A 24327-nucleotide genomic window follows, 5' to 3' on the forward strand; every position below is an offset into this window, starting at 1 on the left:
TTAGTACCTGTCAGCACAGAACCGTTACGGCATTTAGTAGAAAGGACCTGTACAAGCAAGCATGTATTTTCTCCTCCCGTCTAGAGACTAACAAGCCGGCTTTTCTCAGACGACCATCCAGCTAACAGCCGTTCTAGGGGGAGGCAGAGAGAGTCAGAGACGTTCCAGACAGTAAACACTGGGAAGCCCACACACGTGAGCAAGGGGCTCGAAGGAAGATGAAAGTGGGGGAAAGGAGATGTGAAGGCATTTCATGAATTATTGTTATAAGAAAATGAACGCACGCAATATACACGTAAGGTGTACAGAATGAAACAATGAACTTTAGCAAGAGGTCAGCCCTGACCGCAGGAAACCCCCGGGATGCCCCTCTCCAGCGACATTCCCCATGTGGGTCCCCAGTTCGGGGTCACCCTCTTGCTACACATGTGTACTACCGTGTACGTGATTCCCACTGTTGGAGCTGGCAGCCCGTGAGTGACGGGAGGAGATGTGGGGGACCGGCAATGTCCCCAGGACCACCTCTCTAGAGGGGAAAATGCCAGGCTCAGGAGGGAGAGTCTGGGCTGTTTCTGGGTGGCTCTCTCACACGCCGCTGGGAGCTCAGGGCAGGAGCCCGTGCCTGCTGCTGGGAGAAGTGCACGCCCCCTGCTCGTCTTCTTAGCCAGGCCCCTCCCCTGGTCCACACCAGTGTTCAAACAGTACGGACGCGCGGGGTAGGGGCCACTTTGTGCCCAGCCCCAGTCACTTAGCACGGTCCAGAAGTCTGAGACCTGTTGACGCCCAGGGGAGCAGCTCGTCCTGAAAGGGAGCTGAGCATACCTGCTTCACCCTTCTCTCCCGCCGACCCCGGGATTCCGTCTCTGCCGGGCTCCCCTTTCTGGCCGGCTGGGCCCGTGGGGCCAGGAGTCCCAGGAAGACCTCAGAGAGAAGAGTCACATCAGTCAGTCAGGCACGGATGCTCTCACGGAACCTGCTCTGCACGCAAGACCCTCGTGTGACCTTCCTCCAGGGAGCCGTTACCCCAGCACCCCTGGCTTGCCCGAGACACGTACATCAAACTCCCACACTGACACACAAACCGATTCTAGAACCTCTAGAACCAACTGGACCTAGCTGAACAGCCAGCTCTGCGACCTTGGTTCTAGCTCCTAACTGGTGGCCAGACCTCAGAAAGACCCCATGAGCCCCCTACACTCAGTTCGTCCATCTGAAACGAGGAGGGCTGGGTCACCCGGGGACATTCTGGGGTCCACGATGTGCCACCTTGAGGGAGGGAAACTCCCAGCCTCGATGGCCCCTGTGTGCATTCAAAAAAGTGGTCTCTACCTGCTTCTCCTTTGATGCCGGGAATGCCATCCGATCCCGGGAGACCTTTGTCACCTTTTTCTCCCGGCAATCCGGGGCTTCCTGATGGGAGACGAAAGACACCAGAATGCCATCAGTTTGAGTTTTCCCGTCACCTTCAAACCCAAGCTCAGGAGGAGGCCCAGCTCACCTACCTGGATAGCCGACACTCCCTGGCGAGCCTTTGGGGCCCGGGGAGCCGGGGACCCCTGGGGTACCAGCGCTGCCTTTCTCTCCTTTCTCTCCAGGACTGCCCGGAAAGCCTGCGACCCCTTGATCTCCCTGTGAGTAGACATTGAGCCCATGCATTTTACATCTGTCCCCGGACAAAGGTCTGAGGGCCCTTTCTGGATAACAGTACACATTTTGGTGCCATTAACGTTACACTGGAGAATCCCATTTCCAGCTTTCTAACGAAGAGTCAAAGTCCAGGTCCAAAAAACGAGCACAAACAGGAAGCCCGGACAAAGGAGCCGATGATCTGTTCCTACTCTCCACGCCCCTCTTCACCCTTCCTTTCCAGCCCGTGAGGGCTTGCTGCCCTGCCTCTCCGACAGCCTCCAGACCCTTCCCAAGGAAGGGGTGGTGGACAGAAGGCAGGAGGCACAACTTGGAGTAAGTCGGGGGACACTGTTCTGTGTTACGAGTAAGTTAATGTGCTGAGCTGCTCAGATGGCGGGCAGGGGGGGTTTCCAAGTGGGGGGCTCTTACCTTGTCCCCAGGACGGCCCGGAATTCCAATGCCAGGGAGGCCCACCTGCCCTTTCTCTCCTTTGGCTCCTTTCTCCCCGGGTAAGCCAGGGACGCCCTGTGGGCCGGGGATCCCAGGCACACCTTTTTCTCCAGGTGTTCCTACAAAGCAGACAACTGAAACTTGCATGTGTGCTTAGCAGGTGCTAATATTCAAAATAAAAAAGCGCTCTGACGGCCTGCAAGAAGGAGGTAAAAGAACATGTTTCCCATCAATCTCTTAGTTACACAGGCAGGTGCCAGCTGCCCACAGCACGTTAGTGCCACACTAGGAAGCGCCTGTCCTGTCTTCTAGGGACCATCATTTCAGAGAGAGACAGAAGAAATACATGAACTCCTTAGCATATTTGCTTTGGCAGCAGTGTAACAAAGGGCGTTTGTGTTCTTTATTCTACAATCAATGCACATTACCCCAAAGAATCAGAAGGGTCCTGAGGCAGGCCATCATAAGAGTAAGTGCATACCTGCTTTCATAACGTATGCTGGTACCCAGACCTCCTTACAGACAGGTGTAAACAGCGAGCTAGATGTCTCTATGTCGAACGGGGGTGATCAGGTGCCTTGTGAAGGCGGAGGGGGGGCCAGAGAGGCCGGCCTCCTGCCTCGGCTCTCCCTACCCAGCGGGTTCCAAGAGGCACTAGCCGCGGACCCACCTGAGGCCCGCGCTCAGGCCCGCACTCTCTGCCTCTCACCCGTCCCCTCACGGGAGCGAATGCAGCAGGCGGGGTTGGGGCCAGCTCAGGGCTGCGGTAGAGCAACCAGAGGGCTCTTCCAGGTGGCTGCCAAGGGGCGCCAGTGGCTGGCCCAGACTGCACAGGGGACATGGCGGCCAGGTGGACAGTCACCTGATCGAAAGGTGACAGCAGACAGCCCGTATTTTATTTTATTGAATTGTGATTTTCTTTCTTTTTTTTAGCAGTGGTCGCTGTGTCAGCCAAATGCCACTGATCCTGAGGCAGGAGACCATACAGAACTGAAGATGTGCCCTGGGGTAAAAGACTGGATCATGCCCTCGGGGCGAGGCACACCCTCCAACAGGCCTGTCCCACCAGCACTGGCGCATTCTTTTCTTTAGAAAGGAGACATCTTATCTGAATCCAAGGTACCTGGCAGGCCCATTCCACCAACTGATCCCTTGGGTCCAGGGAGTCCTGGAGCGCCCGGGGTTCCTCCTATGCCTGGGTCACCTTTAGGTCCTAGGGTGACAGAGAAAAGCCCAGCAGGTTAATGCCAACGAACAGTGCTTAGCACAAACTCCCGCCGTGCGGTGGACTTGAACTTCACTGCATACCTGGCTGCCCAGGATGCCCCGCCTGCCCGTCCTTTCCAGGTACTCCCGGGGTTCCAGGGTCTCCCCGGGATCCTTTATCACCAGTTGGTCCAGTCTGTCCTGCACATCACAGAAAAAGAGTGGTGATGACCCACGTCTGCTTAAAAGGCAAACTGTTGCAGAAACACAGGTTGGGCTGATGTTACTGGCGCGAGCTACAGAACCGGTCAGACATGCAGCTCTACGCCCGCCAGACCCCTCACCCAGTCACCTTTCTCTCCTTGGTCTCCCTTCTGACCCTTCATGCTGCCCATGTCCACCTTATCCATGGAGCCAGGCATGCCAGGGAGACCCACGTCTCCTTTGTCCCCCTTGAAGCCAGGGTCTCCCCTGGGTCCCGAGGAGCCTGGGAAGCCGTGGTCCCCTGCAGAGGAAAGACAAGCACCGGTGAAGTGTGGCCAAGGCCTCTCGGAGGCAGCGACACGCCGTGGCACTCCTTCTGCTAAAGGAGGGAGGAAGAACTCGCGGCCTGTCCACAAGCAGCGCTAGGTAGCAGGGTGTGGCGAGTGTCTGAGCTACCAGAAGAATCTGGCCCCAGGAAATAAGAAGTAAAGCCATTTTTTACAATTTAGTATTCACTAATGACCCTACTATATTTGTGACTCTGCTTATTATCGGCTTAAATACTTTACACTTTCCCTCTTTCCTAAGGACCTTCATCATATCTGTTCATGGTGCCCCTCAATCTGATACAAAACAATAAAATGGGAATTTTCTTGTTCTACTAAACAAATGACCATTTCCACGTCTCACAAAGTCAATTTGTTAAAAAAAGAAAAAAAACATATTTTGGACCAATTTCAAACAACAAGGTAAGAAATAAAAATGAAGACTTAAAAATTTGCCCAGTTTGCTAATTTGATTCTAAGGCCTCAGTTCCTATGACCTTGAGGGACCACAGACCCCACCAATCCTATAAAAACAAACCAACTCCAACATCCCAATAAGGAACGGCCGAAAACCTGTCTCTTGTTTGGTTTTGGGCAGGGCACAGCCCCTGCTCCCACATGCACCGCCCACCAGGAGTTCCCACCGGAGGCGGCGGGGGGGGTCTCCCCAACCCTTGCCTGAACTTCTTGACTTCTTTCCTCTGCCTCTTGCAAGGAAATAGGACCTGCAACCTCTCAAGAGTTTCCAAGGAACACGGAGACATGGACACAAGACAGGCTCTGCTAGAGCTGCCCATTCCCTACCTTTCTCTCCTGGTAATCCTGGCAGGCCCGCTGGTCCCGGTGAGCCAGGCTGCCCCGGGGTCCCCATGACGCCCATCTCTCCCTTGGGACCTGTGGCCAGATGGAAGGACAGTGAATGCTGACTGCAGATACTATGGGTCACGGACAGACAGGGGGCCGGAGTTCACAAATCATTTACCTGGAAACCCAGGCACCCCAGGTGTGCCCTGCTGTCCGGGGAGACCAGGGAGCCCCGACTGTCCCGTCAGGCCAGGCAGCCCTTGGGACCCTTTATCTCCTTTGGGACCTGGCATGTCCAGGCCTGGAAATCCGGGAAAGCCCTTCTCTCCTTTCACTCCGGGAGGGCCTGAAGGGGGCGAAGAGCGAGAGCAGTTAGCCAGATCTGCAGGGAGCCCTGTGGGGCAGCCCCCGGGCCGGAGCTTTCTGCAGGAGGCACATGAGCGCGTGTGCCGTGCTGGGGGCCGGGATGCTCCCACCATCCCGGGTGGCGGCGTCTAGAGCCATGGGCCAATCCTGCGGGGACAAGGCCCGGAGACCAAGCCCTCCCCTCTGCCACTGGCGGGCAGCAGCCTCCGCTGCCATCAGCCCCAGGCAGGTCCGCAGTGTTCGCACCCCAGGCCAGCTGCTTCTCCAGCTGTGTTCAGGGACTGTCTTGTCAGCCCAGCAGCACTGTCTCACTTCCGGACGGGTCACTAAAGGCAAAGGCAGCTCCTATAGCTATGAGCCAGTTTACGGGACCCACAACTTACTAACCTCCCCCACCCCACAGGAAAATAAAATGGAGATGCCAGTTGTTTTAAGTCAATGAAAATATCACTGAATATACATCTCTGGAGGGTAAACCAAGCTCAGTGCGAGGAAAAGAAAGACACCTACAACCCTCCCTTTAAGTGAACATCAGACTGGTTTCCACAAAGCAGAATCGCCCTTTCCCCCTTTTATTCACAAGGGAGCACTAATCCCCACTTCATGCAGACTCCTGACAGCCCGTCCCCTCCATCAGCATGCTTTGGGGAAGCAGTAATTGTGGAAGAATGTCCCATCACCTGAGGATCCTGGTGGTCCCTGTCCTCCAGGGGGGCCCATCGCTCCAGGGGGGCCAATTCCAGGAGCTCCCGGAGCTCCTTTGGGACCTTGTAATCCAGGCGGTCCTGGGTCACCTGCATGGGAAGAAATTGTAAATAAACTGCATACAGACCATAGCACATTTCAAAGCACACACTACCCACCCACACGATAAACCACAACACAATACCATAAGGTCTAGCCTCCTGTGATTTCCATCATTCATTCAACACACATTTACAGAGCTCCTGACAGGGGCTCTGCGTACATCAAATAAAGAGGCCCCAGCCCCCTGCCACCGTCTAGACTTGTCTGTAAGAAGTCATCTCGGGGCCTCGGGTGGCTCAGTTGGTTAAGTGTCTGACTCTGGACTTCGGCTCAGGTCATGATCTCACCATTGTGAGATCGAGCCCCACATTGGGCTCCCCGCTCAGTGAGGAGTCTGCTTGAGATTCTCCCTCTCCCTCTGCTCCTCCCCCTGCTCATGCTCTCTCTCTCTCTCTCTAAATGAATAAATAAAAATCTTTTTGTTTTTGTTGTTTTTTAAGATTTTATTTATTTATTTGACAGAGAGAAACACAGCGAGAGAGGGAACACAAGCAGGGGGAATGGGAAAGGGAGAAGCAGGCTTCCCACCGAGCAGGGTACCCAACGCGGGGCTCGATCCCAGGACCCTGGGATCATGACCTGAGCCGAAGGCAGATGCTTAACGACTGAGGTGCCCCAATAAATAAAAATCTTAAAAAAAAAAGTTACCTCTGATTCCCTGAAGGCCTGGGGGGCCGACAGCACCATGCTCTCCAGGAACACCTGGTCCCCCGATGTTCCCCTTTTCTCCAGGTGTGCCGGGAACGCCGGGAAGACCCGGCAATCCTTTGAGCCCTGGCAGACCAATGCCCGGCTCTCCCTGGAAATTTCCGAAGCACAGAGAAGCCAGTTCACCAGCACAGCCCATGAATTCATCAAACCCAGGGCACAGGTGCAGACGGTAAGGACCAAGCTACCTGCCCATGTGCACCTGCCCAATACCCACAGCTGCTACCTGCCCATGTGCACCTGCCCAATACCCATAGCTGCTACCTGCCCATGTGCACCTGCCCAATACCCACAGCCTCTACCTGCCCATGTGCAACTGCCCAATACCCACAGCCGCTACCTGCCCAATACCCACAGCCTCTACCTGCCCGTGTGCACCTGCCCAATACCCACAGCCGCTACCTGCCCGTGAGCACCTGCCCAATACCCACAGCCTCTACCTGCCCATGTGCACCTGCCCAATACCCACAGCCGCTACCTGCCTGTGTACACCTGCCCAATACCCACAGCCTCTACCTGCCCGTGTGCACCTGCCCAATACCCACAGCTTCTACCTGCCCATGCACACCTGCCCAATACCCACAGCTTCTACCTGCCCATGCACACCTGCCCAATACCCACAGTCTCTACGCACGCATGCACACCTGCCCAATACCCACAGCCGCTACCTGCCCATGTGCACCAGCCCAATACCCACAGCCACTACCTGCCCACATGCACCTGCCCAATACCCACAACCTCTACCTGCGCATGAGCACCTGCCCGTGTGCACCTGCCCAATACCCACAGCCTCTACCTGCCCGTGTGCACCTGCCCAATAAGCACAGCCGCTCCCTGCCTTCCCAATAAAAAGGAAACAGGCCAGGCTAGCCTGTCATTGGCAAAGTGAAACTACTGCCCTTGGTCCTTTCTCCCATTTCACAGGATGCCTTCTAGCAATTTCACTTTCCTTTCTTATAATCAGAACAGGAAAAGATCTGTCCCTTGGTCGGCTATACTTGCTGAGTGGAATTCAAGTATCAGCAAAAGGCAGAGGGATGTTTGAGGCAAGGAGAGTCCCGAAGTCACACTAGCCCAGGGGTCCTCAACTGGGGCCATTCCACTGCCCCCCCGGGAGACACTTGGTAACGTCCAGAGATATGGCCATGACTGGGGGTGGACGCAGGGTGTTCCTCTGGTATCTGTGGGTAGAGGCCACGGAGGGGGGGGCGGCTGAAGCCCCACCATGTCCCGGGCAGCCCCCGCCACAAAGAATTACTGGGCCAGCATGTCAGTAAAAGTAGACTCTCCCGGGTGGCTTGCACACAGCCTTCTCCTGCCATTCCCAGAAGGCCCACCCTGGACCCTGAGATGCGCTACACACGCAGGCAAGCATGTACTCCGAAAACTGGAACAAACGATTCCCCCAAAACATCAACTACCACACACCAGCACTTCCTTCCTTGCTACCCCATGCTATTTCTCTAAACGACAAAGCACGCTGATCCAACATACACCATGACATTAATAAGCCACATTTTATGGGTCTAATTAATAACAAGGATGAGGAAACAGCAATCCAGAGAGCACTCAGCACCCACCTTTTGGCCGGGCACGCCCGGGTTGCCAGGTAAGCCGTTAAATCCCGGGCGACCTGGACTCCCAGGAGGTCCCACATCTCCAGGTAAGCCATCAACACCTGTTAGGAAGAGCCACAGAATCACCAATGTGCCAAAGCTATTCCCCTCTTCCCTCGCTTCCCTCACACTTGCTCAGACGTCCCTGGACTGAACAACTGAACTGAACTGGCCAACAACAAAGAGCCCTTCGAGGTGGTTCTAAGAAGAGCGTGAGGCCTCGGTCGCCATCGGGGGAACCACTGGTGCCCGCTGGGGCAGCTTGGGTGCCCTGGACCGCATGCAGTGCCTGCCGCCCTCCCTGTCTCTCCCCCACCATCCCCTCTTGCCTTCCTTCCGCTCAGTTTTTCCTCCTGCCCCACCCCCCAAACAAAACAAAGACCACTGTGACACGTGCAGCCTAGGGTGGCCCTCCCACTCTGCAGCTCCGAGCATGCCGCCCGTTCGAGAGCCCACCCAGATCCACTGGAGCAGATCCGCATTTTCACAAGACACCCTGGGAGTCCCGGATGCTCCAGTGTGAGCAGCACCGCTGCAGACCATGGGTCCTCGAATGCAGCTACACCACACCAGAGGCGCGTGGGGCATTTAGAGACTGGGCCCCAACCCTAGAAGGCCCGATGGGCTAACAGCTGCCCCATGGCTCTACTGTGCATGAGGGTCCCCCTGTGGGATGCAGAGGTCCACGACGTGCGGTGATCTATAAGCATGCAGAGGTCACACGTGCTGTGGGGCTGTGGTACCGAGGGGTCTCATCAGAGAGTGGACCTAACCGCCCACCAGTGTGCACATCGCCAAGCCACTTTGTGTGAGTGGGCAGCCAGCCTCCAATGAGGAGACCTTACCAGCTAACTTCTACCTTTCAGGATGGCGCTAAGGTGCTCACAGGGGAGAGGGTGTGGCTCGGGAACAGGCAGAAGGCGTCAGCACTGTCCCTGTGAACTGGGAGGGTCTCTGAGGGCCTTCTGCCCTCTAAGCCAGAGAGACGTGGCCACGTGCGTGTGTGGGTGTGATGCAGTGCCTGGAGGGGTGTGCAGGCCTGTGACTCTGTCAGCAGGTGCAACACAGGCTGAGCCTCTGGACAGGAAGGTGGGAGCCTCGAGAGCTCTTCCCACTAGGTTTGCACACACGGCCAAGAAAACTGGGGTCAGGACGGTGGCCCAAGCAGGAAAGAGATGCCCCTTATTGCACACAGCGCCTGCTCAGTCCTGGACCGAGGTCCACGTCGGCAAGTCTACGTCAGGGCCCACCCGCAGGAAGACAGACCCATGAGAGCAACAGAAACAGTCAAACTGTCCTCCTGACCGCCTTACTGTTTCCAGAAAGAAGTTCTGGTTCTAACATGTCAGCGCCCCGTGCAGACCCAGGCTCTGGGTGTGGGGGCCTTCCCCCCTGAGAGCAAAGCCCCCTCCCTCGTTCCCCAGGTCCCTTCCCGCTGACCCACACCCAGCCTGGCACGGGGCCCGGCTGCTCTGCGCATCCCCTGCGCTGATGAGGAGAACACCCTGAAATGCAGCTTCTCCCAGTTCCCTGGGCAGCTGCCGGGTCCTGACATCTCAACGCCCCCCGGCCAACCCACTGCCTCGGTGACCGCATTCACTGTCCTCCAGGCTTCCACAAGCTCCCCCAAAGGGCAAGTCACCAACTCAAATAGTGTGTTTACATGCATTGCCTCCTCTCGCCTAGGATTCATAGGAATGAACAGAACGGCCACGGCCCTCAGTGCCCACCAGCCGGGGAACGGATGCGATGGCAGGGGCCCAAATGGGCCGCGGGCAGAGCAATGGCCCCACTCAGGGGGCTGGCTTGTCCTGCAGGTTTACCTTTGGGGCCAGGAGGCCCTGGAAATCCGATTCCGGGCTGGCCGACAGTGCCCTTCTCTCCCGGGAGGCCTGGCCTTCCTGGGGTTCCAGGAAAACCTCGGTCACCTGTTGTTATGAGCAAGACCAACAGTCAGTGAGAGAAAAACCTGTCATTGTTCCAAGCGTAACTCCAGGCAAACGAGAGCATTAAAAGTACCTTGTGGCCCTGGGAAGCCTGGGGATCCCGGAAGTCCTTGTGCTCCAGGGGGACCAGGTAGAGGCACAACTTTTCCTGCTTCACCCTTGGGACCTAGGGGAAGAGCAAAGACATGGTATGAGAGCCCACGTCCCATCCTGAGCGAGGACGCAGCAAGCGAGCCCATGTCCTGTCCCCAGCACTCTGCCTACCTACAGAGCAGCCCCACCTGCATACCTCCACTTCCTACCTCTACTTTTCTAGAATCTTTCAGAGAGCTCTTCCTTTTTTCCCCAAAATTTATAGCCAAAAGGACCCAGATGTTTGACACACGAATTCCCTAAGAGTCCAAAATAAGAGTCACAAAAAGCTAGAAAATCTATAACAACAAGAGGTGAGGGGCGCCTGGGTGCCTCAGTCGGTTAAGTGACTGCCTTCGGCTCAGGTCATGATCCTGGAGTCCTGGGATCGAGTCCCACATCGGGCTCTCTGCTTGGCGGGGAGTCTGCTTCTCCCTCCGACCTTCTTCCCTCTCGTGCTCTCTCTCTACCATTCTCTCTCTCTCAACAAATAAATAAAAATCTTTAAGAAAAAAAACAAGAGGTGAGATGACCCTGAGTAATTTCTTAATTAGCCCACCTGGAAAAGTCAAAACACTTTTAGCGTTCTCCCTCAATTTACTAGACAATACCAATTCTACATTGCTTTGAGGCAGCGCTAAATTACATTCATCTGGTGGGACGTGCTAAGTGGGTGATCAGCACAACCCGTAAGCGTGTAGCTGGACGGCCGTGTGCCCTCTGGAGCAGCCCGGGCCCGAGGTGCAGCCCAGCCCCGGGCGCTCATGCCTGGGAGACCCCCTGGGGGTCAGGATTTAGCTGCAAGGACAAGACCAAAGGGGTCACCTCCAAGACGTGCGCACGGACTCTTCACACACCCTACACGCATGCAAGACATATGGGGCCTCCCAGGAACGGCCAACACATTCTTTCACTGCAGACTCTGAGAAATGCCAACCGACCGACCCCAACACATACTTGCTATCAGTTCCACCCTGGGAACAAGGCTTTAATGTCACCAGAGTAAACACGGCTTTGGCAGATCAAAGAAGCCTGCGTTTCTAATCCAGAAGCTGCCCGGGTCTGGATGGCCAAGCAAGTCTACAGAATGCAGACAGCTGACCAACAGCACTGTCAACACCTCCTTCAGGAACCTTCTTCCTTCCCTTCCTGCTAGGATGCATCTGTGTGTGCCCCAGTTGGTCCTTCTGATGGTAGTTTCTGGCCAAGAAGCGCCTAATTCCTTTTTACAGTTCTGCAAATTTTCAGATCCAAAGAGCACTTGAGATGCTGATTTTGGAGTCAGGAGCTAGGGGGGAAGAGACCAGAGGTCCCTTTTCCAAGATGGGGGGGGGGTCTTCCTAGGTCAAACCCAGTATTTCTCTGCCCCCAAAAGGGTCACCAAAGAAACATTTCTGGGATCCTTGCTAAACCACAAACAGTAATCAAGGGAGTCATTAACTGGGTGCTAGGTAATCATGAGCCATACAGCCAACGAGAATGACAGTAAGAAATACAGTAGGGAGTGATGCTTGCACTTCCAACAAAGACAGGCTAACGTGCCCTGTGCAGGAGAACTTATGAATTTGACACTATCATGTAATAAGCAAGTAACAGCCCCTGGTGGGATAAGAACTGAGAAAACCTGGGCTGGATATACGGCCTGCGACAGGATCTGCGTATCAGTGAGCACGAAGGCCACGCAGTCGCCACCCCCTTATCAACGGTTCCACTGTGTGGGTCTCAGTTTCCCTGCAGTCAACCGTGGCATGGCTCAGGAGGTCCACGGTGACTGGACGCTGCCTATGTGCCCGTGTCATTCACCTCACGTCACCTCACCACGGAGGCACCCTGTCACGTCCCCTCGTCACAAGAAGTGGGGTGGGCACAGGAGAAGGTATATTGAGAGGGAGACACACATCCACACGATGTTCATTACACTGTGTGGTTATAAGCACTCTATTTTGCTCCTGGTTGTTCTTGGTAATCTCTTCCCGGGCCTCATTTACATATTAAACTTTGCCACAGGTCTGTACGCACAGGAGAAACCTAGTGTATGCGGGGTTTGGTACTGTCCTGGCTGCAGGCTTCCACGGGGGTCCTGGAACGTGTCCCCCCAAGTATGACATCTAATTCCTCCCTAGCTTGGTCACGCAGCTACTTCCTATGTGGTTCCAGCTTTACCAGTCACACAACTGTAATCATCCGAAGGCCTTCCGTTCCTTTTTAGGACTTCTAGGACATTTCTTAGTCCTGCACTCTTCCCTCCCTCCTCAGTGCCCAAGCCCTTCCTGGCCTCTGCTCTTGCAGCCCGGGCTGGGGGCGGGGAGGGGGGCTAGGGAATGGCGGGAGTGATTGGTTTCTAGCCTGAAGCATATCCCACGACCTGTGCCTGGGAGCCTGCCGTGTCCCAGGCCAGAGGCCACCCCATGACCACTTCCATCCCCGATAACACGCAGGGCGTGAGGGGGGAGTGAGCGTGTCCATGGGAAAGCCTCGTGTCAGCCTCGCACCACGTGCTCCACCAAACCCCCAGCAGTGCGCACCAGGAGGGCAGGGCCACGCCTGTCTGGCCGCCGCCCCCCGCCACTGAGCACACAGGCCCGAGGGAGACACGGTGCACAAGTGACTGAAGCCAGCCCCGCACTGAACAGCAACAGTGAGGCAAAGACCACCTGGAACCAGCCCATAGGCACCTGCCCATCCGTGGAGAGGTGAGACTACCCGGCTTGGAGCATACAGAAGCCCACGTGGACTGTTCACCAGGGAGACACAGAAAAATAGGTAAAGAGGAAAAAAAAACAAGCTCATGTTGGTATCCCTTCCACAGAAAAGGCCCACTTGAACTGGAAGGCACTGTATCCTCATGAGAAGAAAAAGCACCTATCAATCCAGATGCTTTCCAGCCAGATTCTATGCGTCACCGGGCCCTTCTCACACATGAGGCCACAAGGCACAATATACCTACAAGAGGGCCCGGGCCAGGCCACCTCCAGGAAGAATGGGCACCAGACTCCTGTCCCCACGTCGTGGAGCCCAGTGCTCTGTGCACCCGAGGTCCTCGGGCCTCACCTGGCTGGCCTGGGGATCCAGGGGTCCCCGGAAAACCCGCTTGTCCTTTGTCACCAACAGGGCCAATAGGGCCAAACCCTGGAGGCCCAGGAGGGCCGATGTCACCTCGACTGCCAGGGAATCCAACTCCCCCGGGGGGTCCACGCTCTCCTTTCAATCCTACTGAACCCTGACATGCAAAGAGAAAAGAAACATTATCGGCAGATATACCAACATGTGTTCATCTCACATCCCTCCACCATCAGTAGTAAATAAGTGTCAGAATTTAACTGGCTTATGCTATATATTGACTTCCCCCTCTACAAAGGTCAACTGGCAGTTAATAAATGACACAGCATTCCTGTCTACGCTCGGCGGCACCCTCCCTCCCCACACAAGGACACCCTTCAGAGAGTGAAGTATTTGTATCTGGAACTGTCTTTTCAAGGATAACTTGCAGGCCACTAACGCTAAACTTCACCTCCCAGCTGACATGTGAACATCCAACATGTGGGCGCCAGAAGATACCCACGCACTGTCCCCCACTGTCCCCATCCACAGCATCGACGCCTACGTTTGCAGACTTAAGTCTCCCCACGGACCACCAAACATCACATGTAACCATCACCACCCAAATGAAAATATGTAGCTACAATGCAAATAATTCATTTCTTCATTCTTTGCAGATCCGATAAAGTGGGCGTTCCAAGTCTGGAAATAAACATACCGGGGAGCCTTTGGGGCCGGGCAGACCCGGATGGCCATCTCTCCCAGGAGACCCTGCTCTGCCTGGCATCCCAGGCTGTCCTGGAAAGCCTGGGTCTCCTTTGTCTCCTTTGAGCCGTGCGTCGAAGTAAATCTCTCCAGGCTCTCCCTTGGCTCCCGGCTGGCCCATCAGCCCCGGTGTGCCTTGCGGGCCCTAGAAGCACAAAGTGGAAGACATCAGCGCACAAAATGAGCCAGCAGGATTGTTACACAGCCAACAATGATATTAAGAAGTCACCTCCTTGAAAAACGGCAGTACGTTCAATCTTATTTATTTTCTAGAAGCAAGCCAATAGCTCTGTGACAAAGCCATGATCTGACCTCTCACTTCTTGTGTTTCTCTTAAAATACCTGAAAAAAAAAAGCCTTCACTGGGTATTGCAAACAGAGACCAGGCTAGGGTGGGGGGGAATGAGTGTGGCACCAGGCACCCAGCTTGGAGGACAGTCCCCAGAGAACCTGCTTGTCCCTTCCAACTGTTAACGTTCACAAGAACATTCTAGCAAGTGCTGGAAGCTGCTGAATGTGTGACTTCTGGGGCCCAGGAACTAGAGAAAGGGCTTCCAGGTGCAGACGCGTGAAGTGTCTGAGGGCAGGACGGTAACAGCAAGCAGAGAGTCTGGGGAGCAAGCACTGGCCAGCTCCATCACCACTGTTCTGAGCAGTCAGCAAAAGAGAACGGACTTTCCCAGGAGACACACCCTAGCACATTTTCCAGTTCCTGGAAAGTTAAATTTTCAAGGAACGCCCACACCCACAGATGGTCTCTCCTCCAGCCTCTCTGAGAATTGGGGTTCACAAGGTTTTCAAATACTTGTCTCAAATACTCATTCCCTTAGGCCTGAGAAAGAAATCGCTCAGCCTCCCTGCTGACTTGGAAGGATTATACTCTTGGACAATTCATTTAATTTGAATTCCTTCTCCCACACTCCCTCTGAAACAGCCCTTGGATGTATGTGAGTCACATGTGCCCACACACTTCTGTGTAGGTGTGTAACACAGAGCGAGGAGCTAGAAGACAAGGGACAGACCTAAATTCACACGATCTTTAGATTTTAGCGTGGGGACCGTTTATTATGCGCCCACCGTGCGTCACGGCCCTCGGCACACCACTCTGGACTCAGAACCCAGCTGCGCCGGCAAACTCCCAAAAGAATCACCCAGCTTGTGAGGGAGCGGACCCTCCAAGAACCTTGGTGGGGGGTCGTGGAAAAGTCATTATTTAGTTCAAAGGTGTTGTGGTATCTTGTAGCTTTCTCTCTCGAGGTAACATAGCTCCTGTGCATCCTTAAATCCCAGCTAAGCTGCGACTCCTCCGTGAAGCCCTCCCTGACACATGTCCTGGGTTTCCACGGTGGAGCAAACGGTCCTCATTACAGAAACTCTCCTCCTTGCACATCCTTCTCTCCTCCGGTCTTTGGGGGTGTTGAGGGCTGGCCTAAGGCTTTCTAACTTTGTGACCTGAACGTCTGCAGCTAGGGAGGCATTGCAGGAAGGAGAAGTTGAACGGGCAATATTCACCCATAAAAAATAAACCCCAATGTAAGGAATTACCACCAGTGTGTATTTTTTTCAACCTGGAAGGATCAGTGTTACTTTACGGTGATTATTCACAGACTAGAAATACAGTTTCCAGGATGGTGAGCACACAGTGAGGGAACACCACTTTTTATCTTGATAATGGTGACCTTGCCAGCTATCATTCAAGGAAGAAATCTAGATTTTTTTTTGAAAGGTGACATCTTGACCCTAGGACACCTCCTGTGGCTTCTCTGCCACAGAACGTCCTAATCTTCAGCGATTCAAAGGTCTTTGGATCCACATCTCTTGACATAAACGAGGAGGAATCAAACGCTGCCTTGAACACCTCGCCTTGGCTCCATAAATTGGAGGAGATCCAACGACTATATGGTCTGCTTCTAATAAGCGCAGCCACCGCGGGGTGTCACAGCTCCTTTCAACTGACCGTCCCGATGGCCCCGAAACCCACCCAGGTCCCTGCGTGGAGCCAGCCCCTTGTGCCTGTCCCTCTTTCCCAAAATCCAACCCTCGGTCTTCAAAAGGACATGGCACAGAAACGCTATCTAAATCAAACAGGAAATCAGAGCATTTCAACTCTTTTCATCCTCATCTACTTTCCAGGATGCTCCGGGGTTCACGGGCACCTCATGCAGCCCCAGCCTCATTCGAAATGAGAGAGCCCCACCTGTGAGCCAGTTAAACTGCGGAGCTATGGGACACCCTCAAATATAAGAGAAATTACTACCTGCTCAATTAAATTATTTACCCAGAAAACCATTTCTACAAACTTGGCCACCTGCAGAGAGAAAGGAGCTCCCGATGGGGAAGGCAGGGGATGAGGCATTCTGCCGTATGCACTGGCTTTATTCTCCTCTTCATCAGGACTTGTCCTCGACTGTTCTTCTCCCTCCCTCCTCTTTCCCCTTTTTATTAGATTTGGGGCTGGGGGCCGGTGTCTGGATGGGGTTTCAGGCAGAGTCGAGGCAGGAAGTTTCCAGGAAGGCCAAGTAGACAGACCATGTCCGGAGGTTAAATCATCCTCTACTGCTTCTTCAAAGCGCTTCTGGCTTTGATCCCCACCAGAGTCAGGGCTTCTCAGTTATGTGAACTTCTCATTTATTTAGAAATATTTTAAATAATTGCGACTTGTAACTTAGCTCCCCAGGCACCAGGGAAGTTCTGGAAGCAGAATCCCGAGATCTGACTTCAAAGGAGGAAGCGATTGCTCAATCCCAGCTGCTTCAGTGCCATTTCAACTCACTTCTGCCCTGACCCGCTTTTATAGAAGCTGCCAGTAATATTTTTAAACATCGCAAATGTTAAAGAGCTACATCAAAAAGGAATAAAACGCTAAAGATTTGATTTTCATCGTGTGACAGAAGAAAAAAGCAAAGGGGAAAGCAGTAATGAAAGAAAGTGTGGAAAGTGGCTGACGCTTACAGAGCTCAGAAGAACAAAGAAAATACGAGAACCAGGCCCAGAGGTTTATGCGCTTTAGAAACAGAGCTGATTACGTGCAATAAAATGCCCTTCAATGCTCGGGATTACAACTATTCTCTTCTATTCAATGGCTTCTTTTTTAAACAAACTAGGAAAACTGGGGAGCTGATTTTCATTTAACTGTAAGGTTTCACGTCGATCCGAGATTACTTCATTTATAAATTTAGAAAAACATCTTCACAATAGATATTGGTGGATAGGAATGTTCAAAACACATCTCTGTGAGAGAAGAATAAACAAGTGTGGAATCCCTCGAAGGTGACAGGCCGGTGATCCTCTGTCTCCACAGGGCTACTGGCTCTGAACTTACTACCATGTTTTTAAGTTACAGGTGTAACTGCTTGCAGATGGCTCCTGGTGGTACCATCTGTTTCAAGAGCCCCCGAGACCCTGTGGGAAGGTGACACACAGCATCCGGCTGCACCTGGACACAGGCACGTGGCACCTGAATTCCGACCAGGTGAGGAGAGGGGCAGGTGAGATGCGGATTCTGGACTCAACAGTCCTGCTCATCATTGGGCGAAGGACAAGAGGAGCAATTCTCGACTGCTCAACAAAGCCACACTTGACCAGCGCCCAAATCATACAGCAAAAGCTGTGTTTGCAAACGTGACAACAGACACCTTTGTTAGCTGGCTTGGAGACAACGTCTAATTAAAGTACACAAACTCAGACAGGTTTACTCACAGGCAATCCCTCCAGACCATCTCTGCCAGGTAAGCCTCTGTCGCCCTTCGCCCCTGGCTGTCCTGGGAAACCTTTCAGAAGACAAGGGAGATGCAGCACATTACTGCCAAGACACTTCCTCAAAACCCCAAACCTTCTGTTCTCCAGATTCAAGAGCACAGATATCTTGACACAAGTGGACATTGTCTGAAGAATCTCCACAGAGTAGTAACAGAAATGGTCACAGTGGGCTCCAGAAGGGAAGCAGTGACCCCAAATTCAGTTAAGGACCACTGAAGCAGCTGGGGACAAGAGTCCCCCCAACCCCAAGCCCCAGGACCACTTCCGCCAGAAACAGGCCCTTCGCTTCGGTTGAGGGAACAAAGGTTGTGGAGCTGAGGGAACCGTATGCTGTTGATCTTGCACTGGGAAATTGTTATGGTCCCAAATTTTAGGTCAGCTTGATGATTTTCCACAAAGTGGACACACCCCGGAAGTCTGACTTAAAATCTCATTATCAGGCTTTGCTTTGAATGCAGAAACTGAGGTCTCTCATGGCACGAGATGCGTTTCACTGTGAAGGCTCCAACCTACGGAAGCAAATTCGGGCCTGGTCCCGTTCACATCTGGGGTCTTACCTATTTCTCCCGGGGGGCCCTGCGGCCCAGGGGGCCCACGAAGTCCTTCTGTGTCACAGATGAGGCAGCTGTCTCCTTTCTGACCTACAAAGGGAACACAGGGGTACGTATGCACACGTGAACTACTCCCACACGCTCCACTCTGGCAGAACCCAATGCTGGGAACAGACACAGGACCCACGCAGAGAGCCTGAGTCCCTGAAGTGCGGGCGAGGCACAACAGGAGCCCACCCATGGGACGGGGACAGTGCAAGTTGGCTGGCGGCCAGCTGAGTTCTGGGCCCCACGGGATTCACCTGTGGGGAGATGCACCGCCAACCGAGGGCTGGGCGGGCTGGTGGTGCTACAGCAGGAGGATGGAGGTCTCAGCACAGGGAAGTTCCTGACCCCATGTCATAACGTGGAACAGCCCAGCTCAGGAAGTACTAAGCAGCTGGTAACTAGAGAGAGTCACTGACACTGAGTGCTCCCTGGCACTCCCGGATAACTTCTAAGACCGCGTCCATCGGAACCTCCGAAATTTAAAATTCTAAGGTGTGAGCTGCAACTGTTTTCATGCAGCATTTGTGCTGTAGACTTTGGAAGGGGAAGAATTTTTGCAATCCAAAGCCAGCCATGGTGCCCAACGGGGTTGGTTTTGGGGGCAGCCTCCTAGTGGCTCTACTCTCCAGCTGTTAAGAGACACATCAACGTTGGACTGTCCAAGGGGTAGGACACGCTCAGACAGGACTGTGGACGCGATGAGAACCCACTGTGGGCACAACAGTGAAGAGAGGACCATGTGTCCCGGGCTGCGGTTACAGCAGATGCTGGAGATCAGTAACGATAATGCTGGGGGCGGGGGGGGGGGGGGGGCCAGTCCCAGGGCAGCTGATGTGCTCACATGGATTGTGGGAACAGGGCCTGGAGGGGTGGTGAGCGTTGCAGGCACACGACGGTGACTCGGCTCAGAAGAAAGACATCTGCTCTGTGAGAAGGGCACTCTCAAACTATGAACCGAAAGACCACGCTAAGGTATCAGTCTAAGGGTTTAATCTGCTGACCATGTAGACGGTGTCAGGGCCACGGCCCCCTGCTGCCTCCCAGGTGGCATCTCACGCTCTCTCCCCCCAGCCCCCCCCGGAAGCCCCACACTGGGACACCCCGGCGGAGCTTCACGTGGGCAGCCACATGCTAGGAATGGACTTGGACAAGAACTCCAAATACAGGAAGAACGTGCTCACGCCCACCCACATCCAGAAACAGATCCCATTCCCAAGCACCATCACCATTTTTTAAAACATCAGCACCTCTTACCTTTTTCTCCAACCTCGCCCGTCAGCCCTGGCTGCCCCGGAATTCCAGGGGGACCCTGATCCCCAGGCGGTCCAGGCTGACATTCCACAATTCCATCTGAAATGGATTTTCAAAAGTTACAGGATCATTCCCACCACCCGAGGAGAGGATTTGCATCCTCTCTTATTCAATCTCTACCGTAATATCGAACTGCTTTTAGGCTATTGGAAGGGCTGGAAACCCCACTTTAGCTTCCTTCAAAACAATCCTAGAACCTTAACTTGAAAACAGGACCACACAGCACCCACCTGACCACTCACCACCACAAGCTTTCACTGACAGAATGTCTATTTCATGATCCCAAAGCACATTTCAGCTCCTTAGTCCTGTCCTGTATCTTACTTCCTTTCTACCTTGCAAAGTACACACCATCGTCCTTATTTCACACATGAAAAAACTAGGCTGGGGGCTCCTCGGTGGCTCAGTCCATTGGGCATCTGCCTTCAGCTCAGCTCATGATCTCAGGGTCCTGGGCGCGAGCCCCGCATCGGGCTCCCTGCTGAGTAGGGAGCCTGCTTCTCCCTCTGCCTCTGACCCTCCCCCTGCTCATGCTCTTGCTCGCTCTCTCTCTCAAACGAATAAATAAAAAATCTTTAAAAAAAAGAAAGAGAAAAAAGAAAATTCATGCTGATCCTTTCCCAGTGAAGCTTCAAACCTGGAAATCCACTATCCGCCCCCCCCGCCGCCCAGTCCACCTCTGCCCTCTGCACGGAGCCTCATCCATAAGAACTCCCTTTCTTAATGATGTGTCTGAATTCTAGCAAATAAACGGCCTGGAACCCGCTGCACGTGGACCCCCTCAGGTCAGCCCCACAGAAGCCTAGGGTTTCGGGCGCTCGCAGGACACACGCTGCTAGTGACAATGGCAGGACCTGCCTTGAAAACCGGAACGCATTCCCACTGGAATGACCTCGTCTGAAACTGTCTTACGTTCTGCGCTGATACCACTTTGGGACCACAGAATCAACAGTGTAACGTTCTGTGCTCAGCTTTGACAGTGGGCTGACGTGAGACCCACCCGCGCAAAGTACCCCTCTATGTGAGGTCATCCATTCGGTCACCACACAGACTGTCCCCTGCAGTCGCTTCCTTCTCAGTGCGTGTGTGTGTCTTAGTACTAGTTTGTGTCTCTAGAGGAACAAGAACGTGTTCTGTTTTCCGGAAGAACCACATGATTCAACGGCCTTGCTTTTTCCCTTTGACTCCGGGAGACTCAGGCCTGCTTAACATGGCTCTTACTCCTTCAACCAGTTTTACTGTTTGATTTTTACTATTCCTTTCTGCAGCATGACTAATTTTGCAAAGATACCTCAGTGGGATACGAATGACTCACCGATCCTCGGACACCCGGTCTTTTGTTATCACTTGAACTCTGAGTGTCCTCCCTGCGCCCCATAGCTCTGGCCTGACACCTGCCCCTATGTGAGACACCATGTGCCATGGTCCCCAAGAGCACTTACTCGTGTGGCCTGGCTGTCCAGGGGGCCCGGGAAGCCCGGGGGGGCCCGGTTGCCCATCTCTTCCGCTTGGTCCCGGCAAAGAGGTGCCTGGAAACCCTTGGTCACCTTTCTCACCTCTTTCACCGGGAAAGCCAGGAGCACCCGCCTGCCCTGGTACTGGGAAGCCTGAAACCAGAACAAAATCTCATGTATGTCACCATAGTGCAAGGTCAACGTCCACAGCGCAGACTAACTTTCTTAACTCTGTTCAAGGTAAAATGACTAGTGACCTTCGCTGGAAAGGGAACTGTTCTACAGAAGTAAAAACAGACTGAACTATCAGGCTTCTTACCGCATAAATGTTGGCAGCCAAATGTCTCCTGCAACTTAACATTACAGAGAAGGGACTCACTACCCAGACATGAAAAAATCTGTGCATTTCTTTGGCTGCAAACAGTATTCCCACCGCATGAATGAAAAGGCCATTGAGGGTACTGAGGGTCGATTTCATTTCCACTTAGAGGATAAGGGCATAAAAATGTCACCCAACAAAGAAAAGTGGACATAAGGCCCAGGGGACGGGAACGGGGCTGGCAATCGAAATCGAACAGCCAAGAAGTAAAGTTACGGACAAAGATGATGTTCTGGGAGGAGCGTGAGGTTAAGTCTGAACACAGAAAGCTGAGCTGGGGGATAAGACAGCAAGGCCCCCGGGCTGGGCAGGCGCGGAGAAGAGCTCCCACTCATGCCGGCAGGAGCACCAGCCTGGGGCTGCTCTTGGGGTCTCTGCTCCCAGCCCTGGCCACCAGGAGCGGGACTTGTGTCCGCAGCCTTGAACAGAGCAGAGCGCAGAGGACAAGGGAGCGTCCAGGAAGATGACCAATCCCAGAGTCAGAGCTGCAGTAGTAGGAGAAGGAATGCTACCCCACTAAACCCCACATGCACTCGTCAGCACCAGCAGGACTGAAGGCAGCACCTGGGGGCTGGGGTTGAAGACCCCATGAGGGGAGGAGAAGCAGCACCCAGCTCGGCCCCAGAAGGGGACCCAATGGCTCACGGAGTGCAGCGCTCGCTGGGCCAATGGCCAGACTTCGACCAGGGGAGAGCAGATAAGGCCAGAGCAATTTCACAGATGTCTACCTATAATCACTATAAAGTTAAGAGGTGATCTGGCAGATAAAAGACATTAGAAGTAAATGCAGCGACACCAAGGGGAGACATGGAGTGATGTGTCCACTAGAATGGCTGGAAGGTCAGCGTTTTCATAACCGCAGAGAAGAAAGTGGACGAAAACAGAGAAGGGCGATTTTAAAGCTAGATCCACAAGCTTTAGAAGGAAGTCAAGCAGTGAGGGACCTGAGCCCAGGCTGGAGCAAGTCCTCAACGCAGGTGGGGGATAGTCTGTTCCAGCAAAAAGGAACGAGCTCTGGAAGAAATTACAGCTGTAGAGCTGTCAGAAAGGGAAAGGGCAATAATGAAAAAGAATAAAACACAAAAATAAATTAAAAACATACAAAACCAAGAATGTAAGGATTGTGGGCACTCGGCTGTGGTGTGGATTCTAGGTCACATGCAGGTGTCCCTCACAGCTTTTCTGATCCGCTCCAGGGCCTGGGGGAGCACGTGCACACACGCATACAAGCATTTGTACACAGACATCTGCACACACACACACAAGCATCTGCGCACACACAGGTGTGCACGCACACAGGCATCTGCACACGCAGACATACAGGTGTGCACACACAAGCATCTGCACACGCAGACATACAGATGTGTGGACACACAAGCATCTGCACACACAGGAATCCCACTACTAACTAAGCAGCAGGAATGAGACACACTAAGTACAAGCGAGCCACATGTGATCCCATGGAGAAACTAGATCAGAGGTGATTAGATCATTAGGGGGTTTCAGCTAAGTCTGGTCCCAAGGGAGAAACAAAGTCTCCCTGGAGACGGGGAGTGCAGGCACTGGCAGTGAGGGTCCTGCAGGACACTGGGGATCTACACCCTTGGGGAAGGGGGCAAGGAGACTGGGGGGCAGGCCCGAGCCAGGGAGAGAAGGTAGGACTTAAGGAGAGACGTCAGAACCCCCAGGAACACACATAACCCCATGGCCACCTGTGACTTCCAAAGTAAACAACAACAGCTATGAACACACCTTGCTGTCATTACTAGAAAAACATGCAACAGAACTGGCAGCCATTTCTTGCGGATCGCCAACGTACGAGAGAAACACATTTGGGTTACGAACCACATAGACGTTGTACGACTATTCCAACACAATCAGCCCAGCCTGCTCACCTGGAGGACCTGGCTGGCCTTGTAATCCTGGGAACCCTTAAAAGAGAAGGGAGAGTCAGACAAACCAAGCCTGTGTGTCCGTCCCCACAAGGCCCTGGGTCAGCGGGGTGAGGGAAGGGCACTGGTGCAAACGCAGCGCCCTGGCCCTACAGGGCTGGACAGAGACGGGCTCTAGGAGCCCCAGTGCCAGGACGGAAGACAGACCTGAGTCTGAGACAGGCCTCAGTCACCACGCGGTCCTACAAGGCCTGCTGGTGTTACCAAACCGCGAGAGTGCAGGTGGAAAATGGAAGAAAGGTAAAGGGTAAGAGGACAGAGGGAAGGCGGGAGGAGGAGAGGGGAGGGAGGAGGGCGGCAGGGAGGGGGGAGGGAAGAGAGAAGAGGAAGGGGAAAGATCAGGGAGGAAAGAGAGGGGAGAGGGATGGGGAAGGAGAGGGGAGGGGAGGAGGAGAAGGTGGGAGGGGGAGAGAAGGGGGAGGGGGAGAGAAGGGGGAGGGGGAGAAAGGAGAAGACAGAATGTACCTTTGGGGCCTGGCTCTCCTCTCAACCCTGGGGTGCCCGGGTACCCCCGCTCTCCTTTTTCTCCAGGCGGTCCTGGGGGACCGATGGCCTGAATTACAAAAGAGAAGGTCACAGCGGTGCAGGGGAGTGGCTGGGCTACACGCCAGAGCAGGGCAGACAAAGAAACGAACACATCTCCAAATCACCTCAAGAAAGGTGAGAGGGAAAAAAGAGTAGTGGGGGCGTGGGGGGGGGGGGCTCGTGAGAGCACAGAAAACGGACCCCCCCCCCGTGCCCCCCTCCCCGCCAGAGCACTCTGCCGCAATTGTGCTTCCTCCTGTCATAACTGGCCTGCAGCAGCTCTACCCGGGAAGTAAGGCTAGAACAATATTAGTTCTGAGGTTTCGGTTTAGAATTTCTAACTCTCCATA

At 53.9% G+C, this 24327-nt stretch overlaps 1 protein-coding gene across 1 annotated transcript in view; it reads right to left on the reverse strand.

Annotated features, from left to right (window-relative positions):
* Positions 1 to 24327, reverse strand: part of COL4A1 (collagen type IV alpha 1 chain) — a 42908-nt gene that overhangs the window by 15253 nt on the left and 3328 nt on the right. The window contains exons 5-26 of the mRNA XM_088021982.1: positions 23918 to 24005; positions 23396 to 23431; positions 21110 to 21274; positions 19611 to 19706; positions 18315 to 18398; positions 17698 to 17768; positions 13952 to 14143; positions 13246 to 13414; positions 10136 to 10228; positions 9940 to 10044; positions 8081 to 8178; positions 6441 to 6591; positions 5666 to 5779; positions 4798 to 4965; positions 4620 to 4709; positions 3638 to 3790; positions 3388 to 3486; positions 3203 to 3292; positions 2059 to 2198; positions 1503 to 1629; positions 1330 to 1410; positions 823 to 921 (exon numbers count right to left, since the gene is read on the reverse strand). Of these exons, the coding sequence (XP_087878108.1) occupies positions 823 to 921; positions 1330 to 1410; positions 1503 to 1629; positions 2059 to 2198; positions 3203 to 3292; positions 3388 to 3486; positions 3638 to 3790; positions 4620 to 4709; positions 4798 to 4965; positions 5666 to 5779; positions 6441 to 6591; positions 8081 to 8178; positions 9940 to 10044; positions 10136 to 10228; positions 13246 to 13414; positions 13952 to 14143; positions 17698 to 17768; positions 18315 to 18398; positions 19611 to 19706; positions 21110 to 21274; positions 23396 to 23431; positions 23918 to 24005 (2509 nt within the window). The remainder of the gene's footprint in view (positions 1 to 822; positions 922 to 1329; positions 1411 to 1502; positions 1630 to 2058; positions 2199 to 3202; positions 3293 to 3387; positions 3487 to 3637; positions 3791 to 4619; positions 4710 to 4797; positions 4966 to 5665; positions 5780 to 6440; positions 6592 to 8080; positions 8179 to 9939; positions 10045 to 10135; positions 10229 to 13245; positions 13415 to 13951; positions 14144 to 17697; positions 17769 to 18314; positions 18399 to 19610; positions 19707 to 21109; positions 21275 to 23395; positions 23432 to 23917; positions 24006 to 24327) is intronic.

The sequence above is a fragment of the Eumetopias jubatus genome, unplaced genomic scaffold (genome assembly GCF_037043125.1).
Source record: "Eumetopias jubatus isolate StellerSeaLion01/CBP00866 unplaced genomic scaffold, mEumJub1_p1.0 scaffold_3, whole genome shotgun sequence".
NCBI lineage: Eukaryota > Metazoa > Chordata > Mammalia > Carnivora > Otariidae > Eumetopias > Eumetopias jubatus.